General features: G+C 38.6%; 1 protein-coding gene across 1 annotated transcript in view; it reads left to right on the top strand.

The window, feature by feature from the left end:
* The window catches only part of ADAMTS20 (ADAM metallopeptidase with thrombospondin type 1 motif 20), a 203249-nt gene that overhangs the window by 6482 nt on the left and 171183 nt on the right, over positions 1–25584 (top strand). The window contains exon 3 of the mRNA XM_044227762.1: positions 8534–8696. Within this exon, the coding sequence (XP_044083697.1) occupies positions 8534–8696 (163 nt within the window). The remainder of the gene's footprint in view (positions 1–8533; positions 8697–25584) is intronic.

The following is a 25584-nucleotide window of genomic DNA, read 5'->3' as shown; positions in this document are numbered from 1 at the left end:
TATACTTGTCAGGATGGCATGTATAAATTAGAGGCTTTTCCCAACAATGCCCACTAACCCTCTTCTCCTATTACCCAGTGGGTTCTCTTCTTCCCTCAGGGACTAACCCCACTGCCTAGACTGTTAACTTCACTATTTCTTGGTGGGATTTGAAGCAATGCAGTCTTTTTGGTTGAACGAAACCGTTTCCAGATGTCATAAAACCAGACATTGCATCTGGCTAATACAGTGTTCTCATGCAGTCACTTGGAATGGTGCTGTGTACTTTTTTTGAAGTTTCTCATAACCATTCTACAGCATGTCAGGCACTGATGCTCTGATTACTGAATTGGTTTAGTGACTTCTTGTTCAGTTGCCCTATGGTTATTTCCTATCTGCGTCTTTACTGGTTTTTGTCTGCTGTAGGAAAATTTTCTAAACTTCCTATTTGCCCACAACTAGCACAACCCTAGGTCATTACATAGGCCATTCTGATTCATAACTTTTTGTGGGAAAAAGTCATAAGGACCTCTTAGTTATTCATCTACTCCGCCAAGTACTCCAATACGAGGAAGAATTTCTTATGTTTCTTAAAATTCTGGTGTTAGTTTAGGTCCTCCAGGAAGCAGATGACAAGAGGGGGTTGTGTGTGCAAGCATTTTATTTAGGAGAAGTGCCCATGCCAGAGAAAATAGAGTGGTGAAATTTGAAACAGGGAGGACGAGAATGTTGGGTAGAGGCATCCAAGGCTGCTGGGGAGTCTAAGCAAGGTTCAGTAACGCTCGCCCCAAGCCAAATTGGGCTGGGAGAAGAGTCTCCCGCTTAAGGATGAGGATACCCTTAGTATTGTCACACTCCACTACTAAGTGGGAGTAGCACTTGAGAGTGAGCTGGCTGGGCTGCAAACCATGATGGATTTCAAACCCTGATAGTTGGGGTCCTTGGCCAGTTATGCTTAGCATTCTTAAGACCACCACATACTGACACCAGGCCCACAGACATTTGAAGTCTACTGGATGCTGTTAAGAAAAATATGGAAAGTGCTGTGTGAACTTTGAGGAAGGAGTAAGGGCATTGAGACCTGTGCTGGAAGTAGGACTCTCAACTGCACTTTTAAGGATGACTCCATGTGGATATGGGAAGTCGGGGATTCCTTAGGGCCCTGTGTAGCTGGAAAAGGGAGGGGATTGAAAGGGGAGGGTAATCAATAGCATGGAGGACAAGGGGCGTTAGAGAGGAGTAGGGAATTTGGGTAAATTGGAAGGGGAGGTGAACCATGAGAGACTATGGACTCTGAAAAACAGTCTGAGGGGTTTGAAGTGGCGGGGGGGTGGGAGGTTGGGGTACCAGGTGGTGGGTATTATAGAGGGCACAGCTTGCATGGAGCACTGGGTGTGGTGAAAAAATAATGAATACTGTTTTTCTGAAAATAAATAAATTGGGAAAAAAAAATAAAATTGTCAAAAAAAAAAAAAAAAAAAAAAAAGAAAGGGGAGGGTAAGGCAGATCTCACATTAAGGCCTGGACTCACTGTGAAAGAGCAAGGCTTGAGCTGGGATGGTGGGTTGGTTTCCTGTGCTGGGAGGGGCCTCCCTTAATGCAGTACCGTGAAGGGAGTAGGGAAGGCTGAGAGTCACCGGAAGGACCACTCTTTTAGTGTACCGTGGGAAGGGAAGAAGAGGCCTTTGAAGTAAAGTGGTTGCAGCAGTGAAGGGGGAGAGTGGGTGCCTATGGAAGCTATGCGGCTGTGGACCAGAGGTTCTCACCTGGTGACAGTATTGTCCCTTGGGATTCTTGGTGGTATTTGGAGACCATTTTGGCGATCATAATTGGGGGTGGGGGTGGTGGATGTTCTTAGCATATACTGGCTAGAGGAAACGGATGTTGCTAAACTTTCCCCAGTGCACAGAACAGCCAGGCCTACACAAATAACTTAACATGTCAGGAGTTGAACAGCCTCATAGAAGCCTTGTAGAAGGCCCATTAGAATTTTGGACCCTAAAAGCAGATCAAAATGATTTTTGACTTACTTAAATGATTGTGTCATCCTGTGACCATTAACCAAGAAAGATAATGACAGAACAGGTGACAAGTAAGAGCTAATTCTAGAAACATGTGTTTGGTTCCAGAATAGGCTTATATATTATAATATTTTGGATTTATATTTACTTTGTCTAGAATGTCCTTTCTCTTAAACTCTTCATTCAGGGCACCTGGGTGGCTCAGTCGGTTAAGTGGGGAGCCTGCTTCCCTCTCCCTCGGCCTGCCTCTCTAACTACTTGTGCTCATTCTCTCTCTGTCAAATAAATAAATAAAATCTTCAAACAAACAAACAAACAGAAACAACAAAAAAACCCTCTTCATCTTTTACATGAATTTTAAGCCTTTCCTTTTTCCCTGATCTTCTCTAAACAGAGCTGACCAGGCCTGCCTTTTGTTCCACTCCAGGACGATTCCTTATACATCATATATTGAATTGTGGCTGCTCATACTTCTATCTTATTTGTAGATTTTAAGTGTGGGGATAATTGTAACACCCCGTACAGAACATAGAAATGCTTGATACATGGATGAATGAGCTGAAGCAGCTTTTAATGTGCTAAGTAATTAGACTAGTTCTTTACATCAGTCATGCAATGCAAGAAAATTATTTTCGCAATTTCAGTTGAAATACTGAAAAGTTGTGCATAGGTTAAGTCTTAGATATCCAAGCAGTGTCATTCATATGGGGTTATATTGCACCTTGTTATCTGAAGCTTTATTGTTTGGCTCCTACTTCCTGTTTTCTATAAAATATACTCAAGCTGGTCAATTCATACTACTCTTCAGGGGAAGAAGGATTATTTTCCAACAAATACTTAGAAAGCATTTATTATATCCTAGTCACTGTTAGATACTGGTGGTACAGTAATGTCATTATAAGGGCATTTGAATATTCACAAGCTACATGAATGCTTTATTACTACAGGAATAGCATGAAGTTATGCTGGCTCTTGATTACCTTAGTCCAAAAGTGACACACTACTTCCATTTACATTATACTGAGGCCTGGTTCTACCCAGATGCAAAAGGCTGGAAAATGAGGCGCAAGTAATAGGAGCAGGAAGAAGAGAGAATAGATAGTGTTGTTCACCACCAGTCTATATGACAGGCTGCCCTTTAATTCATGAATGTCCATTTGTTCTCTTCCCACACACCATAGTCATCTTGTCTCCGAGGAGACAACCTTGCAGAGGCACTGTCTTTGTCCCCAACCCTATATACAACATGATTGCAACCCTAACCTTAAACTTCCTATGAAAAGAGGCATCTCTTAGTAACTGATTTATAGCAACCTTGGACCTCTTCTGCAGAGGGGCTGTGGAGACCTACTGCTATGGCAAGAGCGTTCCTTGATTCCTCTTTCTGGGAAGTCCAGTCACCAAGGCCTCTGGTTCTGCTCTCTGGGAGGGTCTAGCCCATCCTCCTCCATGGCTTCATCTAAGCTTCTGGGAGGATGCTCTCTGGCAGTGGGGTGGGGACAGTTTTCAGGAATGTTGAGGTAACCGAGGATCTATGGATTATGTTACAACTAAAGCAGTCAAGGCTTCTTTAACCCATGGTTTCTTTGACGACTTAATACTTCAAAAAAACTTTGTTGACTTCTGATGGCAGATCGAGTTTTCTTAATTGCTTCAAGTTAGTTTTCTGCAGGAGTTGCCAAAGTCTAAAAGGCATTTATGTTAAATCCGAATGCTAAGACTCTCCTACTGCAAAGCAAAATAGTGGATTCTCACCTCACCGATAAGCTCAGTAGACGTCCGGCTGTACTAAAGTAGAACAAAACCACAGTGTATGCTGAACTTTAGGGAAAAATACAATGGGAGACATGAAAATGAAGAATATTTGCCTAAATAATCAAAGAGTACATATGTTAATTGTAAATTGTAAGAAACTAAAAACCATGCTGTAATTATGACATGGTCTGGCAGGTGTATGTCCTAGGCACATGTCCTTCTAGATGCTACATATTTTAAGTAACCTTGATTTAGAGTATTTCAACAATAGATCATGAAAATATTTCCATTATGCACCTACAAAACAGTTCTGAATGATTTCTTTCAAGTTCTTACTTGTTCTAATGATCTTAGGTTTTATGTCTCCAGATATTTCAGTAAGGAATCGAAGGAATCGGGAGAGGGGTCGCCTGGGCGGCTCAGTGGGTTAAAACCTCTGCCTTTGGCTCAGGTCATGATCCCAGGGTCCTGGGATCAAGCCCCACATTGGGTTCTCTGCTCAGCAGGGAGCTTGCTTCCCCCTCCCCACCCCCTGCTACCTGCCTCTCTGCCTTCTTGTGATCTCTGTCTGTCAAATAAATAAATAAAATCTTTTAAAAAAAAGAAAGAAAGAAAGAAAGAGAAATCCAGAGAGACTGTCCTGAGGACCACTCCCTAGGTCCCCAAGAATGTTGACCATTCTCTCCACTTTTAGTGAGTTCTTATAGCTTCAAAAACACCTCTCTGCCTTCACGGAAGAGAAATATTACAGAATTTATTCCTTGTTATTGATGTTGCTGGGACACTAGTTGCATCAGACTCCCTTGGCTACCTATGGCTTAGGTGGATGACTTCACAGTCCTTTTCCTGATCCTGATGAGCAAAGATTGGTGAGAGTGGTCTCTTCTGGGGGCGGGGAGTGGTGGTGGGGAAGTATAGGCAGTGCGTTTTCTCTTTATTACATCCTCTCACTTTCCTACTGGAGATCTGGAGTTGTCCCATGGATAGGGGAATAAGGAATGCTGCTAGAGGAAAAGACTCCTCTTCTTGAAAACCTTAGAATTTTCTACTTCAGGCTTGTGGAAACAACTAGATTTTCTTCATACTGTTGATCATTCAGTGCGTGCTTATGTGTAATATGCTATTTCCTAGGCTTGATCAGTGGTGTTATAACAAACTGTCTGGGAGAAAAACCTTCTGCATCAAATGGAAAATCCCAAAGAAAAGTGACTCTGCATTCCTCTTCACGATCTTTCATTACATAATAATCACAGTCTACCTAGGGGGAAAAGGGTGGTTTTCACCTCTGTGTTTTTGGGGGAGAATTTTTCATCCCATTTCAAAATCATTGACATTTTAGCATATTGCTTTTCTCAAGAAATTGGGTGGATTTATTTCTATTTTGTTCTACAAGTCATGGAATTGAGAATCCAATGTGAAGTGACTGGCCCAAGTTTCTGTAAGTGCAAATACAGGACTCCTGATCAGGTTCCTATTATAAATAAGATTAAACTGATTCTCAGTATATGACTAATGAATAACTATCACCATGAAGACTGAAATACTTAATTACTGGTGATCCACCCCTGAAATTAAAATCCAATTTTATTAATTGCTGAGAGCAATTTTTTACTAAAATTCTCAGTAGAGGCTCTAATTGCTTCACTCAGCCATTATTTTTTAATGTTGTAGTTGCCAATATTAATGTGATAACTGTAAATGATTTGGGAAAAGCATCCAAACAGTTTATATATTTTACTTATTTTTTCTCTAATGAAATCTGAGTACATTATTGGTTGTGGTTACAGTACATGTGTTTGCCATGTATTTGGAAAAAAGTATATATAAATGCCACAATATGAAGTCACATTTTGGAAGAACAATTACATATATAAAAATACTCGAAACATAAAAATTTTGACTTATGAGAATAAATTGGAACCAGTTGTATGTATAATCACTTACTGCCTTTCAGTACAGCTCGGCAAATAGGTTATTGCTCCAATAACTGGGAAACCCTTTCCCAAGTGAAAACTAGTTTTGCTGCTTTTAATAGTCCTCAAAAGAAAGTGTTTGGAATTTGATTGGCATTTCTCATGAATCAAATTGCAGTGGCCCTCTGCAGATAGGTTTCTAAAAATATGGCATCATCTAAATATAATTCTGTGAACCACCTGTTTTAAGTCCTCAGATTTCTTACCAGGTTCCTTTCCAAGCTAAAAAAAAGAAAAATGCATCCTTAAGAGCCTTTAGGCAAAGCTATAATACTTTTACTTGAACAGAAAGTCCTCTGCAATGGGGTAGATTATAGAAACAATGATGGAAGTAACATACGTTCTTCATTGATAAATACAGAGGAGTCACTTTGAAGACAAATTATTCTTGAATTAAGTATTCTAAAACATAAGGTTCTTGTTGAAGAAAAGTCTTTCAGTTATAAAGGCCATTTTCTTAGCAGGCTACAGTGTTCTAGCACAGTGTAGAAGGAGGTTCTGATAGACTCCAGATAGAGCTATTCTCACTGTCCATGTGGGAATTCAAGTTTGACCCCTGTGTAGTCTTACTGGAGTGTTATGATAAAAACCCCTCATCATTAGATCTTAATCCAAAAAGCATATAAAAATTTCCAAGATCTTCAGCATAGAGTGGGAAAAGTAGTTTTGTATTCAAAGTAGTTTTGTAGATGCATTTAGATAGGTAATAAGTTACCTCGTGTCTATCTTTTACCAAGATACTATCACATTTCCCTTCTTCAGCATGCTTTTTAAAAACTTTGGAAAGCAATTTTTTCCATGGGTTCATTTACTCAGGTTTCAAAAATAGTCTCTTTGTTACTGGTAAGCATAATTGAAATTATTTTTCTGGGAAGCCACAAGGAGGTAGAATTTCATTATATATTGGAAATAAGTGATTTTTAGTTATAGTTGGAAAATGGGAACTGGTAGAATTAGATATGCTAGAGCATAGACCACTGGAAGAGTATCCAAGAAATAATTGGAGGTCTTTTGTACACTACATGGAATGTTTATTCTTTGTAACCACAGGATAGCCTACTGCATGGCTGTACCATAGTTTATGGAAATAGACATGATCAGTGGTCTTGGAATTGGGTCTGTCTGCAGTTTTAACATTTCTGGAGTCATTTTGGTAAATCCTATTTTTACCAGAAAATTATCTCTCATAAATTCTCCCTCACTGTCTCTTTCTGCTTTCCTCAGACATTGGCATCTTGTCATCTGTCACTTCCAACAGATGTCATTTCTGTCACTATAAATCAGGTTCTGTTACTTCTCTTCAAATTTCCAGCCTTTATCTTAGAACTGCTAGTATTTTTTTTTTTTTGGCCACCATCTAGAACACACAATATTACTAAATTAAACTTCCTACCTTTATAGTCTTTTTAAAAATAGTTGATCCTTAGTCTTATTCATTAGTTTAACATTTTACACCAACATCTGGTATGTGGCAGGCATGAGAGGCATTCAAAGAAGAGTATAGGCAAAAGCTCTGCTCTCATGAAGCTTTTATTTTAGTGGAGAGCATCAGACAAATATGAGGTAGTGGTAAGTGCTTTGAAGAAAAATGAAACTGGGTAAAAGGGATAGATCTAGGAGGTGGGGTGACATTTTATATAGGGTGATGAATGTGGAGCAGAAACCTGAAGTAAGTGCTAGAGGAGCCAATGGGGAGAAGTGCTTGAAGCAGAAGTTTAAGTGCAGAGGTCCTGAGGTAGGCATTTCCTTGTCCTATCTGAGAAATATCTGAGGCACCAGGAGCTCTAGAATGAGCTAAGGTGGAAGTGGGAGAAGTCACAGTTGTTGGTCACCTGTGTGTTTGGAGGGACAGTGGAGGAAGGGATGGGCACCTCAGGACATTATAGACTATTGTAAGGACTTTGGCTTTTACTGAGTGACTTAGTCTTGTTTGTTTTTTGAGTGACATGACCTAGACTTGAGAAATTACTGAGAAATTACTTGAGAAATTACTGTGACTCCTCCATAGAGACTAAAGGGTTGTTGGTTCACACAGGAAACAGAATGTGAGGTTAGATCATGGATGTGGTAGTAAAACTTGGCAGAAGTGGTTGGATTTCAGTTTTCTTGAAGGTTCAGACACCAGGATTTGCAGATGAACTGAATGTGGGATGTTAGTGTGGGCACAAGAGCCCATTCTTGATTTCTCTAAGATCTATTGGCCTGAACCATTGGAATAATACTGTTGCCATTTACTGACATAGAGGCCATTGAAGAATGGGGTGGTTTGGACTGAAAATCAAGAGTTTGGCTTTGGATGTATTCAGGTTGAGAATTCTACTAGTTTTGTAAATGGAGATGTTCAAATGCAAGTTATATAGTGGATTCTGGAATTCAGAAGGTAGGTCTTTGTGAAAACTCCTCACTGGCTCCTCATTGCTTCCAAATTCTAAATTGATCACCTTTTAAGATCTCTTATCTGACCCTAGACAACCTTAAGTTTTGTCTCTCACTCGTTGCCTTATATAGATCAAGCCAAACAGACTTTCTTATTACTAGAAGGTGCTAGATTTTTTGCCATTTCAATGTCATTACTTATGCCATTATTTATACCTGGAATGCCAGTCCTCTCTATTAGAACACTGTCTAGGCTTCATGACTCCATACCTAAGAGCGTGAAAAGAATCATGGAAAGGAAATGGTCTAGTCAGTGGATGACATTTAGTGAACAGACTTCTGGAGGTCCTGCTTCTGTGTGCTCACTTTAACCTGTGGCACTGCATGCTTTCCCTTGGTGACCAAGTTAATTATTTTCTTTGTTTTCAGATGGGAACTTTTAAAGCACATGATGGTGAATATTTCTTAGAACCTATAATGAAGGCAGATGGGAGCGAACATGAAGATGATCATAACAAGCCACATCTCATATACAGACAGGAATTAAAGAGCAATTATTTTCTGCAATCTCACAAGCCTTGTGAAGTTTCAGGTAAACTATGAAGTAAAAGTTTCTGGTAAAATTATACTATTTTAGTATTTCCATAAGTTACAATTTGACACATCTTCCTTAAATATTTAAGTATGATATTTTAAACACATTTTCTTGACCCATAAGGACCCATTAGAAGTTAGTGTTTGTAGGCAATTTTGTAAACTAAATTCAGATCCAAAAATGTATGTGGTATGAGATTTGTAGCAAATAATCCTAAACTTTTTACTTCAATTGGTTAGTCACACTAGTGTGCTTTTTCTTAGCAGAATTTTAGATAATTGAACAAGCTAAGTCACAATAACCTGTTGTTCAATTTTGTACCCTTTCATCTTTAAAGAAACCCTTTTATAGTTGTCTCACTCTTGCTTAGCCTTGTGTTTGAGGTTTACGTTGGTGTGTACAGAAGTTCATTCTTTTGCTCTGCAGCATTGAGTACATTACAGTTCATCTACCATTTTCCTATTGATCAACTTTTGGGTTATTTGCAGTTTGTCATTATTATAAACAATGCTTCTGTGAATTTTCTTGTCCCCATCCACTGTGTTTGAGGTTCTCCTAAGTATACACATAGATAGTAGAGAATTCCACGTTGTTTTGTAAAATGGCTTTTATGAGTTTATTACTTCTACCAACATGATGTATAATTTTTATTTTTTTTCCTACAAAATTCAAACTAAAGATTTATAATGGATTAGAAGGTAGGAATTCTAGGTATCTATAGAGTATAAATCTGTTGCTGTTAAAATATTTGTGCATTGAAGTCCCAGTAAGAGTTGTGTCCATGTACGTACATGAGTCTTCATATCCTTGTCCTTCTCTGAAGAATGGAGAAAGGCACCTGCAGTTATCATCAAAGTACAAAATCTAGACAAAGGAGTGGGATTAGAAAGGATTTATTTGAGATTGTAGGTGTCCATAAACTATAGTTCCAAACACTGCAATGCCATCTGTTTTGGGATATAATGATATGTAGGCCTTTGAAGGTTTTCTCTGGGAATGCACTTCTTAACCTTTGCTATTATAAGAGTGCCATTTTGGAGTGGTTCTCACTGTGTCTAAGGCCGTGTTTTAAATCTATTGACATAATAGATGCCTTTCTTATGCTTTTAATATGAGCATAAGGGTTTCATTTTTATGGCTTCAAAGAAAACACAAATGGGTACAGCTTCACAATAGAATTCTACAGAAGGCAGCTTATGCTTGTTCTGATCTACCATTCGGGAGCAGCTTGTTTAATGAATTGTTTAGCTTCTTAAGAAGAAAACCACCAAGTAGACACTCTGAATGCATAAATGTTTCACATAATGATATGCAGGGTTTTGCATTCACACTTGGTGTTCATTATCAGAAGGAGAATGGTACAAGAAAAGCCAGAGTCTTTTTGTTTAAATAATTTTTTATACTAAAGATTTATTATAAAAAACACACAAAAAATAGAAAGCTATAGAATTTTGTTTTTTAATCACAATCTACTTTTCCACAACATTTAATTACTGAAACATTGAAGGCAGTATCCATTCTTTTCAATTCTTAAAGTGCCTTCAATTTTAAGTATAATTAACATACATATCTTTAATCACAAAGCAATCAATTAATGGCCTAAATAATTAGCTGCTAATCATCATTTTGTTAGTAAAAATGGAGAGTTGTGAATGTAATTAGTAAAATGTTATCAAAGGCTTTTTCTTCCCCGATTCACACACTATTCAGAAATACTTGCGGGATCTTATATTCTATAGGTGAACATTCATGAGAACCTCTCCAGATGGGTTGGCTTAAAGATTTAGCATATGGACCAAAAAGGTTAAGTGGAAAAGGAAAAATCATTTTTTCCATACGTCTGTTGATCGTCTTAATTCATTATGACCCTAAAATGTTGCCATTCACAGCAGCTTCAGCCTTGATGAATTAGGTTGTTTTCAACATCAGATTTCACCATGTGCCCCGAGGTCATACAAATTATATTTGGTGACCAAACCTGGCTGCTGTGGATACCAGGCTCCCAGGAGGACCTCAGACATAGTTTAAGTAAAATCGAGTAGAAATTGCAAAGCACAGAGAAAACCCACAAAATGAGCAAACAACCTCCACAGCTCCGCAACACTAACACCATCTACCCTAACAAAACTAAAACCTTAAAATGGGGAACCTCTGAAAATGTTCCCAGGAATGAAGAAATCTTCTGGATATGAAGTATACTTTTAATGCTTATCCTTCAAAATAGAGCAGACCGGGTCTGGGTTTCTCAGACCCAGTAAGCCCTGCTCCCTTTCTTCCACTGCAACTCTGTCCCTCTCGTCTCCGTGTCATGGGGTTAGGAACCTGAAACATGTGTTCTATTAAACGGGACTTGACATGAGTGAAAATGTAATGTCATTCAATGGGTTTTAGATGATGTTGGCCAGCTTTAAAGTTTCTGTGCTTTTCCTAGCTTTTTCTACATTTATTCTTTCTTGGTCTTTGAGTCCCTAACATGTGCAAAGGATTGTACTGGGTAAGACTTGAGTGATTCTCTTCATTCTCAAAGCCCAGTGGGTGTAAAAGCGCACAAGAACAGAAATCACAAAACAACCAAGGCTTCCTTGTGTTAGAAGCAATATTGTATGCAGCTCAAGGGCTGAGAACAACTGCTCTGGGTTTTTACCAAAGAGGTGATATTTTTAAAACCACTTAATCTCCATCCTGAAGGCTGTCTAAGCGTTTTCTAAGCAAAATAAAAAGGGTGATCCTAGAGGGGGACTTGCATTAAAAGGTACCCAGGATTTGTTTTGATCAAGGATGGTAAAGTGACAGACATGGAGATAACTGCCTTTGAAAGCATTTGCTTATAATTTGCCAGCAATGGGGACATGCCCCATGACAAGCCATGGGGGGAAGCATCTGGGTTGGTCAGGAGGCAGAAAGGAGTGTGGGGAAAGGAGTAGGCAAAAGGCTTTTTTACTGCAGGGGTGGGAAGTTGTTGGGGGGCAAGGCCTCTGTTCGGCAGAAACTAAAACCTACTGGGGTTTGAGGTTGGATGATTTTTAATGGTTTTAGTGTGCCTGTGAAGATGAGTGTGCTGGCAGACATAAGCCCTGCGCTGTCTGGTCCTGCAGTTGAAGGTCAAATCAGGAATTATTTAACTCTTAAACGTTAGAACGGGCCTGTAGAGAAGAGGCAGATGGCACGGCTATGCTCAGAGTCCTGACGGCTGTGAAGAGCATGGGAAGTAGGGGAGATAGGGCTCGAAGGCACACAGATGCGGAACGGAAGGGACTGTTGGATTTTGTAGGCTATCCTGCAGGCATGGAGGAGACAGTTTTAAAGCTGAGACATCCTATGATCTTTTAAGGTATCGCTCAGTGGGCAGCTTTATTTTTTTTTTTTAAAGATAATTTTGGATTTGAAGGAGAAGAGACTGAAGGCCAAGGGACTGAGTCACAGCAGCTGAATTGTCAGCAGAGGATTTGAATACCAAGTATAGTGCATGTAAAAGGGTAAATTGAAGATAATTTCCTTAAAAGCTTTTTCCTCAGCTTTGAGATGGTATAGCTTGTTCTGTGTGCAATCCATGTGGATAACATTCCTGTGAACATATGAGAATTCTAATAAATTTCATGTACATGCCGATTAAATCTTTAAATGGGAAATAATCCGTATCCGTTGGGGGGAATATGGTCGTCTTTGGGGGCCGCAATTGACTTGGGAAGCTGGGAGTCAGGGAAAGCGTTCTTCTGGCTTTGAGACCCTACCTTTTGGGTCTTAACCTAGGGTAGGTAGTAAATGGTTAATTTAATGTTTCAGTAAAGGTCAGGTGTCTAGGTTTCTAACTTCAGTAGCTCACAGCTGTAGGGACCAGGCAGTTACAGGACATGAGTAAAGTGAGGTGTCAATAGGATACTGAGGGAGACTCCAGGACACAGAGGCATGCTTCTGGCAAAAGATGCACAGGGAAAAAAAAAAAAAAGATGCACAGGGAATGTGGGACAAGTATTACCAGATCTTTTGTATTTTTATAATTTGAAAATCTAAGATTTTTGTGTGTGGGATGGGGAAGAAACACAAGAGCTGTGTTTGGCTGCTTAGCCACCTGTTTATAAAATCTTACCTTTCCAAGGTCTCTGACCATGGCCAATATTTTGAGCTAATAAACTTGTTAGTGGTGTTTTTAAGAGTCAGCTTAAAATGCTGTTGTTAATGGTGTTTTATTTAAGAGTCAGCTCAAGCTTCTAAATCCATAAATAACTACAGAGAACTCACTCTTCTGCCCATTCTTTACTAAAACTACTCTCAAAGATGACGTATGACCTACTTGGCAAAAGCAATAATCTCACCATTAATGGATTTTTAGGGGCTATTTCTTACTATTGATGGACTTTTTTAGATTTGAGAGAGTACTGAGTGGGGGGAGGGGCAGAGGGAGAGACTCTCAAGCAGGTTTCCCCCTGAGCATGGAGCCTGATGTGGTCTCAGTCTTACAACCCTGAAATCATGATGTGAGCTTAAATCTAGAATCAGACACTCAACTGACTAAGCCACCCAGGCACCCCTATTGATTGACTCTTCATGTATTTGTCCTATACCTTCGGCTTCTCTGACCCAATTTGCTTCTTCCCATGTCTCTTCCTGCTGGTTACTACTCTCCCATCTTCTAAGTTAAGTAATTTTTAGAAGTGTTTTTTGTTGCCACCATCTTAGACCATTTTTAATAGTCTTCATGATTTTTTTTTTCTACTTCCCTAATTAAAGGATACACCCTTTAAATGTTAACTCCAGCTTGTTAAGATTAAATCTCGGGCCTACAGTTGTCCATTCCTCCTGTTTTGTTGGGTGTCTCAGTGGCACTTGGATTCAGTACATCTAAATCTTGAAGCCTCCACTCTCTTCCACCTCCCTCTCCATCTGTACCCATCCCCACCAAAGAAGCCTTTTTTTGGGTGGTGGAGAGGTCCAAATTTATTTAAATTGAAACACCTGCTATAATGGAAACCTAGCAAGTGTTACTTTTTAAAAAAATTTTTTTAAAGATTTATTTATTTGACACAGAGAGAGATCACAAGTAGGCAGAGAGGCAGGCAGAGAGAGAGAGAGAGAGGAAGCAGGTTCCCTGCTGAGCAAAGAGTCCGATTCAGGGCTGATCGCAGGACCGTGAGACCATGACCTGAGCCAAAAGCTGAGGCTTAACCCACTGAGCCACCCAGGTGCCCTGTAAGTGTTCCCCTTTTAAAGTCCTATTATCTAGAGAAGTAGTATATGGGATAACAAATTATCTGCTTCAGCCATTCACATCTACTTTTTGCTTTGTTAACTTTTGTATACCTTAGAATATTTTCTTAAGTAGTTATTCTTTAGTCTTATTAGTAATGTTCTCAAGTTTTGTCCCCAAAGAAAAATCCTGGATTGTGAAATTTGACCCATTAAAGTTTTGATAATTGTTAGTCTTCTGCAATACAACTGCCTAATTCAGATTATGAAAAATGCTTTTCATGGTCCTCTCATTGGAGACTAAGATCTGCCAGTGTCTTGAATATAATTGTGTCAAAGTACTTTAAATCAGTTAGAATTTTATTTCCTTCCATGGTTTGTAAAATAAGAGCTTCTCATTTGTTGCTGGTTTTAGTTCTTTTTTTTTTTATTAAAAAATTTTAGTTTTAATTAATGTATAGTGTATTATTTGTTTCAGGAGTCCAGGTCTCTGAATCATCAGGCTTACACACTTCACAGCACTCACCGTAGCACATTCCCTCCCCAACGTCTATCCCCTGCCACCCCATCCCTCCCATCCTCCTCCCCTCCAGCAACCCTCCGTTTCCTGAGGTTAAGAGTTTCTTTAGTTTGTTTTCGTTTTGTTTTTACTCCTATAACCTATCTGGTTCATCTGATTATCAGATCTGCTGAGGAGGGACTGAGACTATGAACCCTTTGAAATATACTGTGCATTTGTTTGTCTGTTCTACCTCCATGAAGAACTTTTCCATCTTGGCTTTAGGTTAGTGTACTTCCTGTTTTTGAAATTCCTAGGTAAGGTTTCCAGCCAACTTGGTAAAGTGCAACTTGGTAGGTAAAGTTCCTGTGAGTTTTCCCTTGACAGCAATGTAAGCCTCCCCTGTTTGAACTGGATCCATTTCCACTTACCCTCCTGGCAGTGTTTGCCCTTCAGTGATCTACCACCTTGTATGTCCTTTGACTTGTTTCATATCTTGCCAGTTAGTCTTCAGCCGATTTTCCTTAATCTTTTCCTTCCATACCATTTCAAATTTATAAAAACAAAACAAACAAAAAAAACCTGCTTTAGTCTAAATAGTTGATTTAAATACTTAGGATGTTCTTCATTTATACAAATAAAAATGTGATTAAAAATGTGATTGGAGGGGCGCCTGGGTGGCTCAGTGGATTAAGCCGCTGCCTTCGGCTCAGGTCATGATCTCAGTGTCCTGGGATCGAGCCCCGCATCGGGCTCTTTGCTTGGCGGGAGCCTGCTTCTCTCTCTCTCTCTCTGCCTGACTCTCCGCCTGCTTGTGATCTCTATCTCTGTCAAATAAATAAATAAAAGAAAAAAATCTTTAAAAAAAAAATGTGATTGGAGTCATTCCTTTTTAGGTCTTTCACTAATAGTACCTTCTTAGACTCTTGCTTTATTGAAAATTGCTATTAAATTATTTTATAATTAGCATCTTAATTATTTTCTTGTGGTTATATACCAGCTTATAATTTTGTAAGATTAAGAATGCGGTCTCTGGGGGCACCTGGGTGGCTCAGTGGGTTAAGCCGCTGCCTTCGGCTCAGGTCATGATCTCGAGTTCCCGGGATCGAGTCCCGCATTGGGCTCTCTGCTCGGCGGGGAGCCTGCTTCCTCCTCTCTCTCTCTGCCTGCCTCTCTGCCTACTTGTGATCGCTCTCTGTCAAATAAATAAATAAAATCTTTAAAAAAAAAAAAAAAGAATGTGGTCTCTGGAATCTCGAGCTATGGAATGTCTCACAATTTAGGGGCTCTATTGTTCTGCATGTAATTAACACTGTCTTGCATTGTTCTTAAATTTGTTATATACCTCTGCTGTCCCACCTTTTTAAAGATTTTGTTTGTTCTCAAAGTAAAAGATGGCATTTTATTCCACTTTTTTACGTTCTTCACAGAACTAATACATTATATATGTAATAACTGCAGCACAAAAAGATGAGGAATTACTAGTACCTAAATAACCTTTCTGCTGAGTCAGGTGTGTAAGACGAGGTTCATTCAGAAGATGATGTGGGGCCTCATACGAGGATGTAATTCAGATGGGGAAGTCAGAGAAGGCTTACTTGAAAAAATACCTTCTTATCCGAGGCCCAAAAATGAGCAGGAGTTGGTCAAGAGAAAGAGAGAGGGTAAAAAGTATTCCATTGGAAAGAACAGCATGTGCAAATGCCTGGAGAGAAGACCGTGCTTGAACCACTTCGGGAGCTAAAAGTAGTAAAGTGTGGGATATCAGGAGATGGCAAGATGACACCCTGCTGCGAAGGGAAGGAGGAACAAGCTAATGAAGGTATCTGTAAGCCTTGTTAAGGGATTTGGGCTTTAAACACAGCTATCCAGTGAGTACTGGGAGTCCTTTGACCCCAGTATTTAAAACTAAGTTCCTGGTATAGGGTCTGGTGACTTTACTTGACCTGACTTGGCCTGGACCGTTTGCTGTTACTGGTAGCAGAGCTGTAATCAGCCAGACCCACCCTGCTTGTGGGATCTGGATGATGCAACTGGAATCACAGGCTGAGTAAAGGGAAGGGGAGGATTAGGTACCCACATTGAAACTGGGGACTGTTAGAGGAATAGATGCTGGGTAGAGAAAACAAGAATGTGCACCAACAGGTGAATAGTTGTGGTTATTGTTAGGAAAATTGAGCTACGTTGAGCACTACCAAAGGAGATAACTGAAACATGGGAAGTCAGAATGAAGGATATTCTTGACATTAGTAGATCAACAGCTACACTTCATTTGTGCTGAGAAGTGGAATGGATGGAGGACTGAGATATTAGTAACTAACATACAGGCTATGTGAAAGGACCAGTAACAGTGTGAAACTGGTTAGAGTTTTACGTTAACTCACTTTTCTATTGCTGTATCCAGTAATTGTGTGTCTATTCTAGCAAATTGGAATAATTCCCTGGGCTTTCTGGGACACACATTCCTCAGCATTTTATTTGGGGGATGGGGACAACACAAACTGGAAGGCAAAGGGTAATATTCAGGTTATAGTTTTCAAAATCTGATGTTGCAACAGCAGATAGAAATTTCTGAATTCTCATTAGTATATCCTCTACTAGTCCTGGAGCCCCCAGTTCATAGCATTGAGCTGGGAAGAAAATTGATGGTGTAGGGTCAACAGTCTGTCCTTTGTTTCCGACCTCCTGGTGGGCTGGGAGAAGAAGGAAGGCAAGAGGAGTGCAGTGGTAAGACATATGCAGGTCTTCCCTGTTCCACGTGCATACGTGAAGAAAAAAGCGAAGAGGAGATTCTTTTCTTGTTCTGCATTAATAACCCTGGAGGCTGAGACCTCAACCTTGCCCCAACATGGATTTGTTTATTCATTTGTTCCTTCATTTGTAAAATATTTATTGAGTATCTCCTTCATGGAAGCTACAAAGGTGTTGGGGCCTGTTTAACATGTCCCACAACCAGTCTGTACAAGTATGGGAGGGAGGGAGGGAGGTGGTAGGGCATGAAGTCACAGTGGTAGTGGGAGGCTAGACTGAGTACTTAATGGGTGGATCCACGTTGTGGGGCCTGAAGACTAAACAGGTTGGGGGGTGCTTTATGAAAAATTAGGAATGCAAAATCTCTAGGATTCTTTTCAAGGCTTTGGAAAGGGATTTTCTAAAGCAAGAGACCAGAAGTTTAAGCTGGTTTTGGTTCATGGTGAATCCACCCCAACACATAGGACATTATAAATCATAACAAGGATTTTGTTCTAATACTGGAAAGATTTTGAACAGGAGAGGGATTGGATCAGCCTACATTTTAAAGGGATCACACAGATTGGTAAATGGAAACAAGACCAGGAGAACAAGGGAAAGGCAGGGAGGGTTAGGATGCTGCAGTTGTTATGCTGAGCAATGATGAGGTCTTGGATGTAGAGTGTAGCCATAAAGTTAGAAGTAGCCTCATGCAGTGTACATTTTGATGGTCAAGAGGACAACTGGGGTTGGGGGTGAGTGTTGAAAGTAATAGTGGTCAGATTAAGTAGTGTTTTGGCTTTTTCTTTCTTTCTTTCTTTCTTTTTTTTTTAATTTTGCCTGAACAAATGGAAGGTTAGAGTTTTCATTTACTGAGAATGGGGAAGGCTGTGGGAACTACAGGTTTAGGAACGAATATCACGAGTTTTTGTTTGTTTGGTTGGTTGGTTTTTGGATATTTTGGGTTTGAGCAATCAATTAGATGTCCAGAAGGAGACAAGGACAAGGTAAATTAGAAGGTTGGTAAGGGGGTCTGGACTTGAAAAAACAGGAATTAAGAGTGTCCTATATTCTAAGGCTAGATGAAAGCACATAGGGAATAGACTAGAATACAGAGGAGAGAGTCCAAGAACTGAACTGTGGGGCAAGCCGGTGTTCAGCACTTGGGGAGGGGAGTATTAAACTAGGAAAATTTAAGAGGCCAGGAAGATAGTAAGAGGACAGGAATGTGTGCCCCCAAACCATGTGAAGACTTCTCAAAAAGGTAGGACAGATTAATTGGCAAAATGGTAGGAATTTAAAGAATATGAAGATTTCAAACTGATTATTGAATTTTGCAAAGTAGAGATGATTGGTGACCTCAAATGTGCTAATTGAAATGGATTCAAGAATCTTGGCATGAATTAAACTTAAGTATTGTAAAGAGACTTAGATGAATTATTTTTAGGCTGCCTTTGGTGGGAACTACTCCTGTTGTGAAAACCTTCATTTAAAAAGTCCTATGATAAACTTCGGGATATAGCATTAAGTAAAAAGACCTATCTGAAAATAAGAGCTCAATCTGTCAATTTTTGATTTATTACTTTTGTCAAAATCCCAAAATAGTGGACTTAAAAAAATCTTTGAAAAGCAATAATAAATAAAACTTTATTTTGTTAAAGTTAACAGATACTTCATAGGAACTTTAAAAATGTATCAAATTTTTCAGAAAAGTATCCCTATATGCAGACATATCTTGGACTTCTGTTGGTCTATTCATTGTGCTACAATGATAGTATATTTAAAACAAACTCTTAAGTTCTCAAATGTGGTAGAAGCAGCACTTAATGTGGTCAAGACTGTCTTGGTTATTTACCCTTTGTATTTGCATATAAATTTTAGAATCTGGTTGTTGGTTTCTGCAAAAGGAAAAAGAATTTTGGATTTTATTGATTAAGAGATCAGTTTGGTGAAGGGATATCTTTACAGTGTGTCTTCTAACCCATCCAAATGGTATATCCTCTATTTCCCACATAATAGTTTATACATCTCTATAGTGGTGTTGTGTGTCTTTTTTTAAAAAGTTATTTATGTATTTGATAGATCACAAGTAGGCAGAGAGGCACACAGAGAGAGAGGAGGAAGCAGGCTCCCCGCCGAGCAGAGAGCCTGATGCGGGGCTTGATCCCAGGACCCTGGGATCGTGACCTGAGCCGAAGGCAGAGGCTTTGACCCACTGAGCCACACAGGCGCCTCTGTTGTGTCTCTTTTTGTCAGTGAGTATTGGGTGAGATTTTTAATTTTAAAAATTCATTTTTTTCTACATAAAAATGCAGGCAATTTTTGTTCTTAATATTCAGCAGCCTCGATCATATATTCTAATAGCTTATCTGCTGATGATTTGGGTTTGTACATGAACAATCATGTAGACAGCTATTTCTTTCCAGTCTTTCAACCTTTTATTTTATTGTACTGGCTAGAATTTCTTGAACAAAGTTGACTAGATACGGGAGGTTGTTTTTACCATACTGGATTTGGTAATTTCTTTAGAATTTTTGTATGTGTGTTCATGAGTCATTTTGGTTTGTAATTTTTCGCTTGCGCTGAAAGCAAGAAGATGGACTATTGAAGTGAATGATTAAAATGATGGACCATATATGTATAGCTTACATATATGTGAGCTCACATATATGTGAGCTATATAAGGATGTCATCATTTTTGTTTTGTTCACTTAATATTACCGATGTACTGACTAAAGTGAAAATAACTCAGTAGACTTGTGGAGAGCAATAAATGTAAACTTTTCTATCTATAGTTTTAGATTACTAATCAACCATATAGCTTGTTTTACAGTTTTCCTTTGGTCTACCAAAACACAGTTTAATTGCGAATGCTTAGTGAAGTACATTTTAATCTTTGGCTCTCTACTGCTTACCCATGTGATAATTCCTCATGAAAAGGAAGTAAAGACTTTAATTATTTGCAATTAGAATCTGATTCAGTATTGCTGCCCTATTTAAAGACCTGGAGACATGAGATCGGACTGCTCTCACAGTGAGTACAAATGCAGGGGAAACTGCACAAGCATGGTCCATGCTCTTGGCCGGTCCCCGCCTGTGTTCTACTCTTTGTGAAGATCATTACTGCTGGAGTAAGATTTGGGCCCATTGCCAGGTCAGGTGACAGATACACTGTTTCATGTGGAGAATATCCAGACCTTTGGACCTACCCCAAGAAAGCTGCTTTCTTGGACTTTTCTTTCTTGGAAGAGAGCCAGAAAACTGACGGGATAAAACTCTCTCATGGTGACCTGTTAGTCTGCAGTTACAACTTTTTTTGCATATATATAAATGTACCTAGATGTTAGATTAACATCCTGATGTTAAGATTGACAAAAAAACACCTTTTTAAAATGCAGTGATCGATTAAATTCTGAGATGTACCATGAAATAAATACCTATTTGAAAATCAGAATTCAGTTTATCAGTGACTTCAAAGTTTGATGTCCCCTGAACCAATGAAAATTAATAGACTTAGTAAAAGCTGACAAAAGCAATATGAATAAAAGTTAATTCCGTAATACAGATATTAAGTACTATTATGATTTCAGAGTTTTACTTTTTAATACTTTTCAGTGACTGACTCTAATTAGACCTAAGTTTTTTAATGTTAAAATTACTTTGAAAAATACCATTAGTATTTTTTTTTAAAAACGCTTAAGCAAATATCAAAGATTAAAAGACTATTTCACATGAGAATTCTATTTTTAGTCAAAAGCTATTTCAGGAAGGACAGATCTAGGAAGAATAAATTAAAATGGCCAGAGTAGCATTAGACAAGAATGAGTTAAAGTATAAAGTTAGATTGCCTTTTAGATTTTTATGAGTTATAACTTTATTATAAAAAAATTCAAGACAAACTAGTAGGAAATACTCAAATATTTTGAACAAGTTAGTACTAGTGTAGAAAAATAGTATTATACCAACACTTGAATTGTGGTAGAGCAAATAGAGGTTATAATATTTGCAAATGCCCACTTTAACTGCATTTTGGGAGGTATTAGAATAGTACTTAAAATGACCTCAGTGAATTTTTGTAATGATTCCACAGGCACAAGGCCAGCTGTCCAATAATGTGGGAAATCTTGTAGTTCCAGAGTAACTCCTCTAAAGTTTGGACAACAGTTAATAGGGTATGTGTTAAATCATGGTAAGTGGTGGAGTGGTTAGGTGGCTCAGTCAGTTAAGCATCTGACTCTTGATTTCAGCTCAGGTCATGACCTCAGGGTCATGAGGTTGAGCCCCACATTGGGCTCCATGTTGGGTGTGGAGCCTACTTGGGATTCTTTCTCCCTCTTCCTCTTTACCCTCTCTCTCAGAAAAAACAAAACAATACATGGTAAGTGGATATGCATGAAGGTTTATCTGAGTAGGAAGTTAAGATTAATAAGGTAGAATTCTGTACTCTTGTCAGTCTTATTAGTGTTGTGCTATATTCTAACTTCAGCCACACTTGCAAAAAAACACACTAGAGATCAGTATTCAACATGAGTTCTGAATAAGTGATTTTTCTTTAAGGAATGAAACGTTTTATTTTATTTGCATCTTCAGATGCTAGGGTATAAATTTACTTCTATGATTTTCAAATATCCCTTCAAGAAGCCATAGGGTAGGAGTTTGGAATATCATATTGGCATGTGCATAGTTGTCCCTCTGTATTCTTACACTTGTGTCATTTGGCATATTTATCTTAGTCCCACTTGGCTTAGAATTCCTGATAAAGGACAGGATTTGAAGTTGTAGAAAAAGCACTCATAAAACGCAAAGGGTTACACAGTTTTTCTATACCATTTGAGTGTAGAGATTGGGATGCCAAAAACTCGAAAGAGACCACCGGTGCATGTTCCTTTCCAAGAAAAATAATCCTAAAGGTTTGGAATTTATGAATGAATGTGTGCCTGTTTTCAGCTCCTGATTCAGCTTGTTAGGGAAACCTGTCTTCTACATCTTTGGAGTGGACTCATGGGGTGGCTTCTTGAGACTGTAGGTGAAGAAAAGGTATTTACTCTAATGCTTGACCTGTGTGTTCTTTGTCCTGTCAGCCCACATAGCTGAAGGAACTAGAATTTCTTGGTGGGTGTGGGATTAATAGGGAGTAATGTGGGTGTTTCCAGTGTTCTTTTTTTCTTTCAGAGCCTCTAGAGTGAAAGGACAGTACTGGATCTGTCCCAGGTCTATGCACGGTAGAGCTAAATGACTATATTCAAATTTTGACTCAGCTCTGATTCTGTAATTCAAGAAGGACTAGACCCCATATTTTCATGAATATGACTAGCTAGTTCCTCTTTTAGTCCTGTAGGAGACAGCATTTTCCATTATGACCCTGGTTACTAAATTCTTAGCATTCTACACGTATTACCACATATGACCTTTTGAAGAGACATGTGATCTGGAACTCTAATGTAATAATTGATATTGAGGAAATCTGAACTCATTTCTTTGTTATGCCACTTGATTGGTGGCTACTGAAATTGTGTGTAACCTGTGTCACATGTCTGTTTTAAAAATGTGCACTGTAATTGAAACTGATTCAGGGATGCAGTGAGGCCTAGTGATGTAATGATTCTTTTATGTTTCAAGTTTCAGCCAGTCATGGGCAAGTCCATAATCTGCACATTTGTTACTAGTAGGTGGGGTTCTAATTAACTGGGGAACCTCTTTGAAATAAAGCTTTATAAAATACTTTATAAGTTATGTGCTGTAATTCTATAAGGGTGGTGGTGATTTCTACAATTGACAAATCATAGAGACTAGGTTTTCATGAGTCTTTGTATTGAAAACTAATGTTTTAAAAAATGTTTCAGAATTATATTTTATTACCTGTTACCTGGACAGTTGACTTTAACCTTCCTGTGTTCCCCTTTCTTCACATACAAAATGAGGATACTAATAGTACCTACCTTACAGAATTAATAATAAAGGGGATAACTTATGTGAAGTGTACCAGTATCTGGTAAATGGTAAATTACTTCTTATTAGTGCTTATTGGGTTTATTATTCTTCATAGTTGGATTAATAACAAAACTCCATAGCATGGCACAATAGGACATATAATCCAGAAAAGTTTAAATCCTGAGGAAAGAAGTTAGATTTCACAATATCTACTATGATCACTATTTAGGGCACACAGAATTATTTGAGCTGGGAACCCTGTTGGCCATTGAACAAGTGGTTTAAATGCAGATAATCCAGAATAAGCTTCATTGGATTTTTATGCTCATTTTCAAAACAGTTACATGCTATTGGAGAAGTAGAACATTTGTTCATGTGGTCAAATACAGAGCATTAGTATCAGTTCTAAGCTCTGTAGAGACCAGAGTGAATATTTCACTTGCTCTCAGGCAAATCAAAAGCAATCTCTCCATCTTTGAATTGCTGCTGTTGTACATCACAATTAGAGTTAATCATACCCTTGAATTTCTGGTCTCACAAACCTTTTGCCTCTCCGTGTGTTCCTTCCCTTTCTCCCCCAATTTTTTATCCATCCTTTTCCCCAATTTTTTTTTTTTCTCCATGAGCATTTGTTGAGCACTTACACAAGGCATAACCTATTACCCTATAGTGTTCTTAGTGTTTAAAGAGTTTATAGCTTGCCAGTAGTGCTAAACAGTATTGCTTAGTGGCTGGTGGTGAGGAGGGGCTTGGACTTATGGTCAGTGTGGATCAGTGGTAATTTGAGATAAATAGGATGCTCCTGAAAATGAATTTTTTGGATGTGAATGAAGAATAAAGGGGGTGGGACAGAAATTGAAGCTGGTGGGGCCATTTTTTGGAGACTTTATTTTTGCATTTGTGATTCTAATATTTTAAGGTGTGAAGGACCTGGAAGAGTTTAGAGACATGGACCCTGTTGACAGTAGGAACAAAACAAGGAAAATTTTGAAGGAGAAATGGCAAAGCTTGGTGACTGGATACAAAGGGTACAAGGACAGGAAGAACTCAATGGAAGGGCTTGGTTTAGCAAGAGTTGTGCATATTAGGAAGTTATTACTCATATTAATAGAGCAAACCTAGGAGTAGGAAAAGAAAATGAATTATTTTATAGAATTTGAATACAAAGTGCCAGTAAGGTGTTTATGGTAGAATTACGGGTTTCTAGTTACATTTCTAGTTTATATTTAACAGTAAATTTTTTAGTAGTTTCTGTTAGGGATTATTTTGAACAATTTCCTTGTATTCTACAATATACTATACTGTGAAAAAAAAGTGTTATATTTACAGATATAGTTAAATATTTTATGTTCTAGTGGGCAAATAATCCATTGCATGATGTTCCTGATTTGATGGGTATGGTTTGCTTTAAATTATTTTTGGGTCCTAATACACTTGCTATCAATAAAGGATGCACATCAATTTAGCATTTGACTTGGAACATAAATAAAAATAAGCATTTCATAAAGATGATGTAATTGGCAAAGGAGCTTTGAATAATACCCATTTGGATATTTGGAAAGGTCATTTTATCATTTGTTTCACTGCTTGACTATGAATATCAAAATGTAATGAGATGAAGTGTTTTAGCCTGTAAAATTTGTAGATGCTGGTTTTTTTTTTTTTTTGAATGGTAAATATATATATATTTTTTAAATTTCTTTTCAGTGTAACGGTATTCATTGTTTTTGCACCACGCCCAGTGCTCCATGCAATATATGCCCTCCCTAATACATACCACCTGGTTTCCCCAACCTCCCACCCCCCGCCCCTGCAAACCCCTCAGGTTGTTTTTCAGAGTCTATAGTCTCTCATGGTTCACCTCCCCTTCCAATTTCCCTCAACTCCCTTCTCCTCTCCATCTCCCCATGTTCTCCATGTTATTTGTTATGCTCCACAAATAAGTGAAACCATATGATAATTGACTCTCTCTGCTTGACCTATTTCACTCAACATAATCTCTTCCAGTCCCATCCATGTTGCTATAAAAGTTGGGTATTCATCCTTTCTGATGGAGGCATAATACTCCATAGTGTATATGGACCACATCTTCCTTATCCATTTGTCCGTTGAAGGGCATCTTGGTTCTTTCCACAGTTTGGCGACTGTGGCCATCGCTGCTATGAACATTGGGGTACATATGGCCCTTCTTTTCACTACATCTGTATCTTTGGGGTAAATACCCAGTAGTGCAATTGCAGGGTCATAGGGAAGCTCTATTTTTAATTTCTTAAGGAATCTCCACACTGTTCTCTAAAGTGGCTGCACCAACTTGCATTCCCACCAACAGTGGAAGAGGGTTCCCCTTTCTCCACATCCTCTCCAACACATGTTGTTTCCTATCTTGCTAATTTTGGCCACTCTAACTGATATAAGATGGTATCTCATTGTGGTTTTGATTTGAATCTCGCTGATGGCTAGTGATGATGAACATTTTTTCATGTGTCTGATAGCCATTTGTATGTCTTCATTGGAGAAGTGTCTGTTCATATCTTCTGCCCA

The sequence above is a fragment of the Neovison vison genome, chromosome 12 (assembly GCF_020171115.1).
Source record: "Neovison vison isolate M4711 chromosome 12, ASM_NN_V1, whole genome shotgun sequence".
NCBI lineage: Eukaryota > Metazoa > Chordata > Mammalia > Carnivora > Mustelidae > Neogale > Neogale vison.
This window is presented reverse-complemented; position numbering and strand designations above follow the sequence as displayed.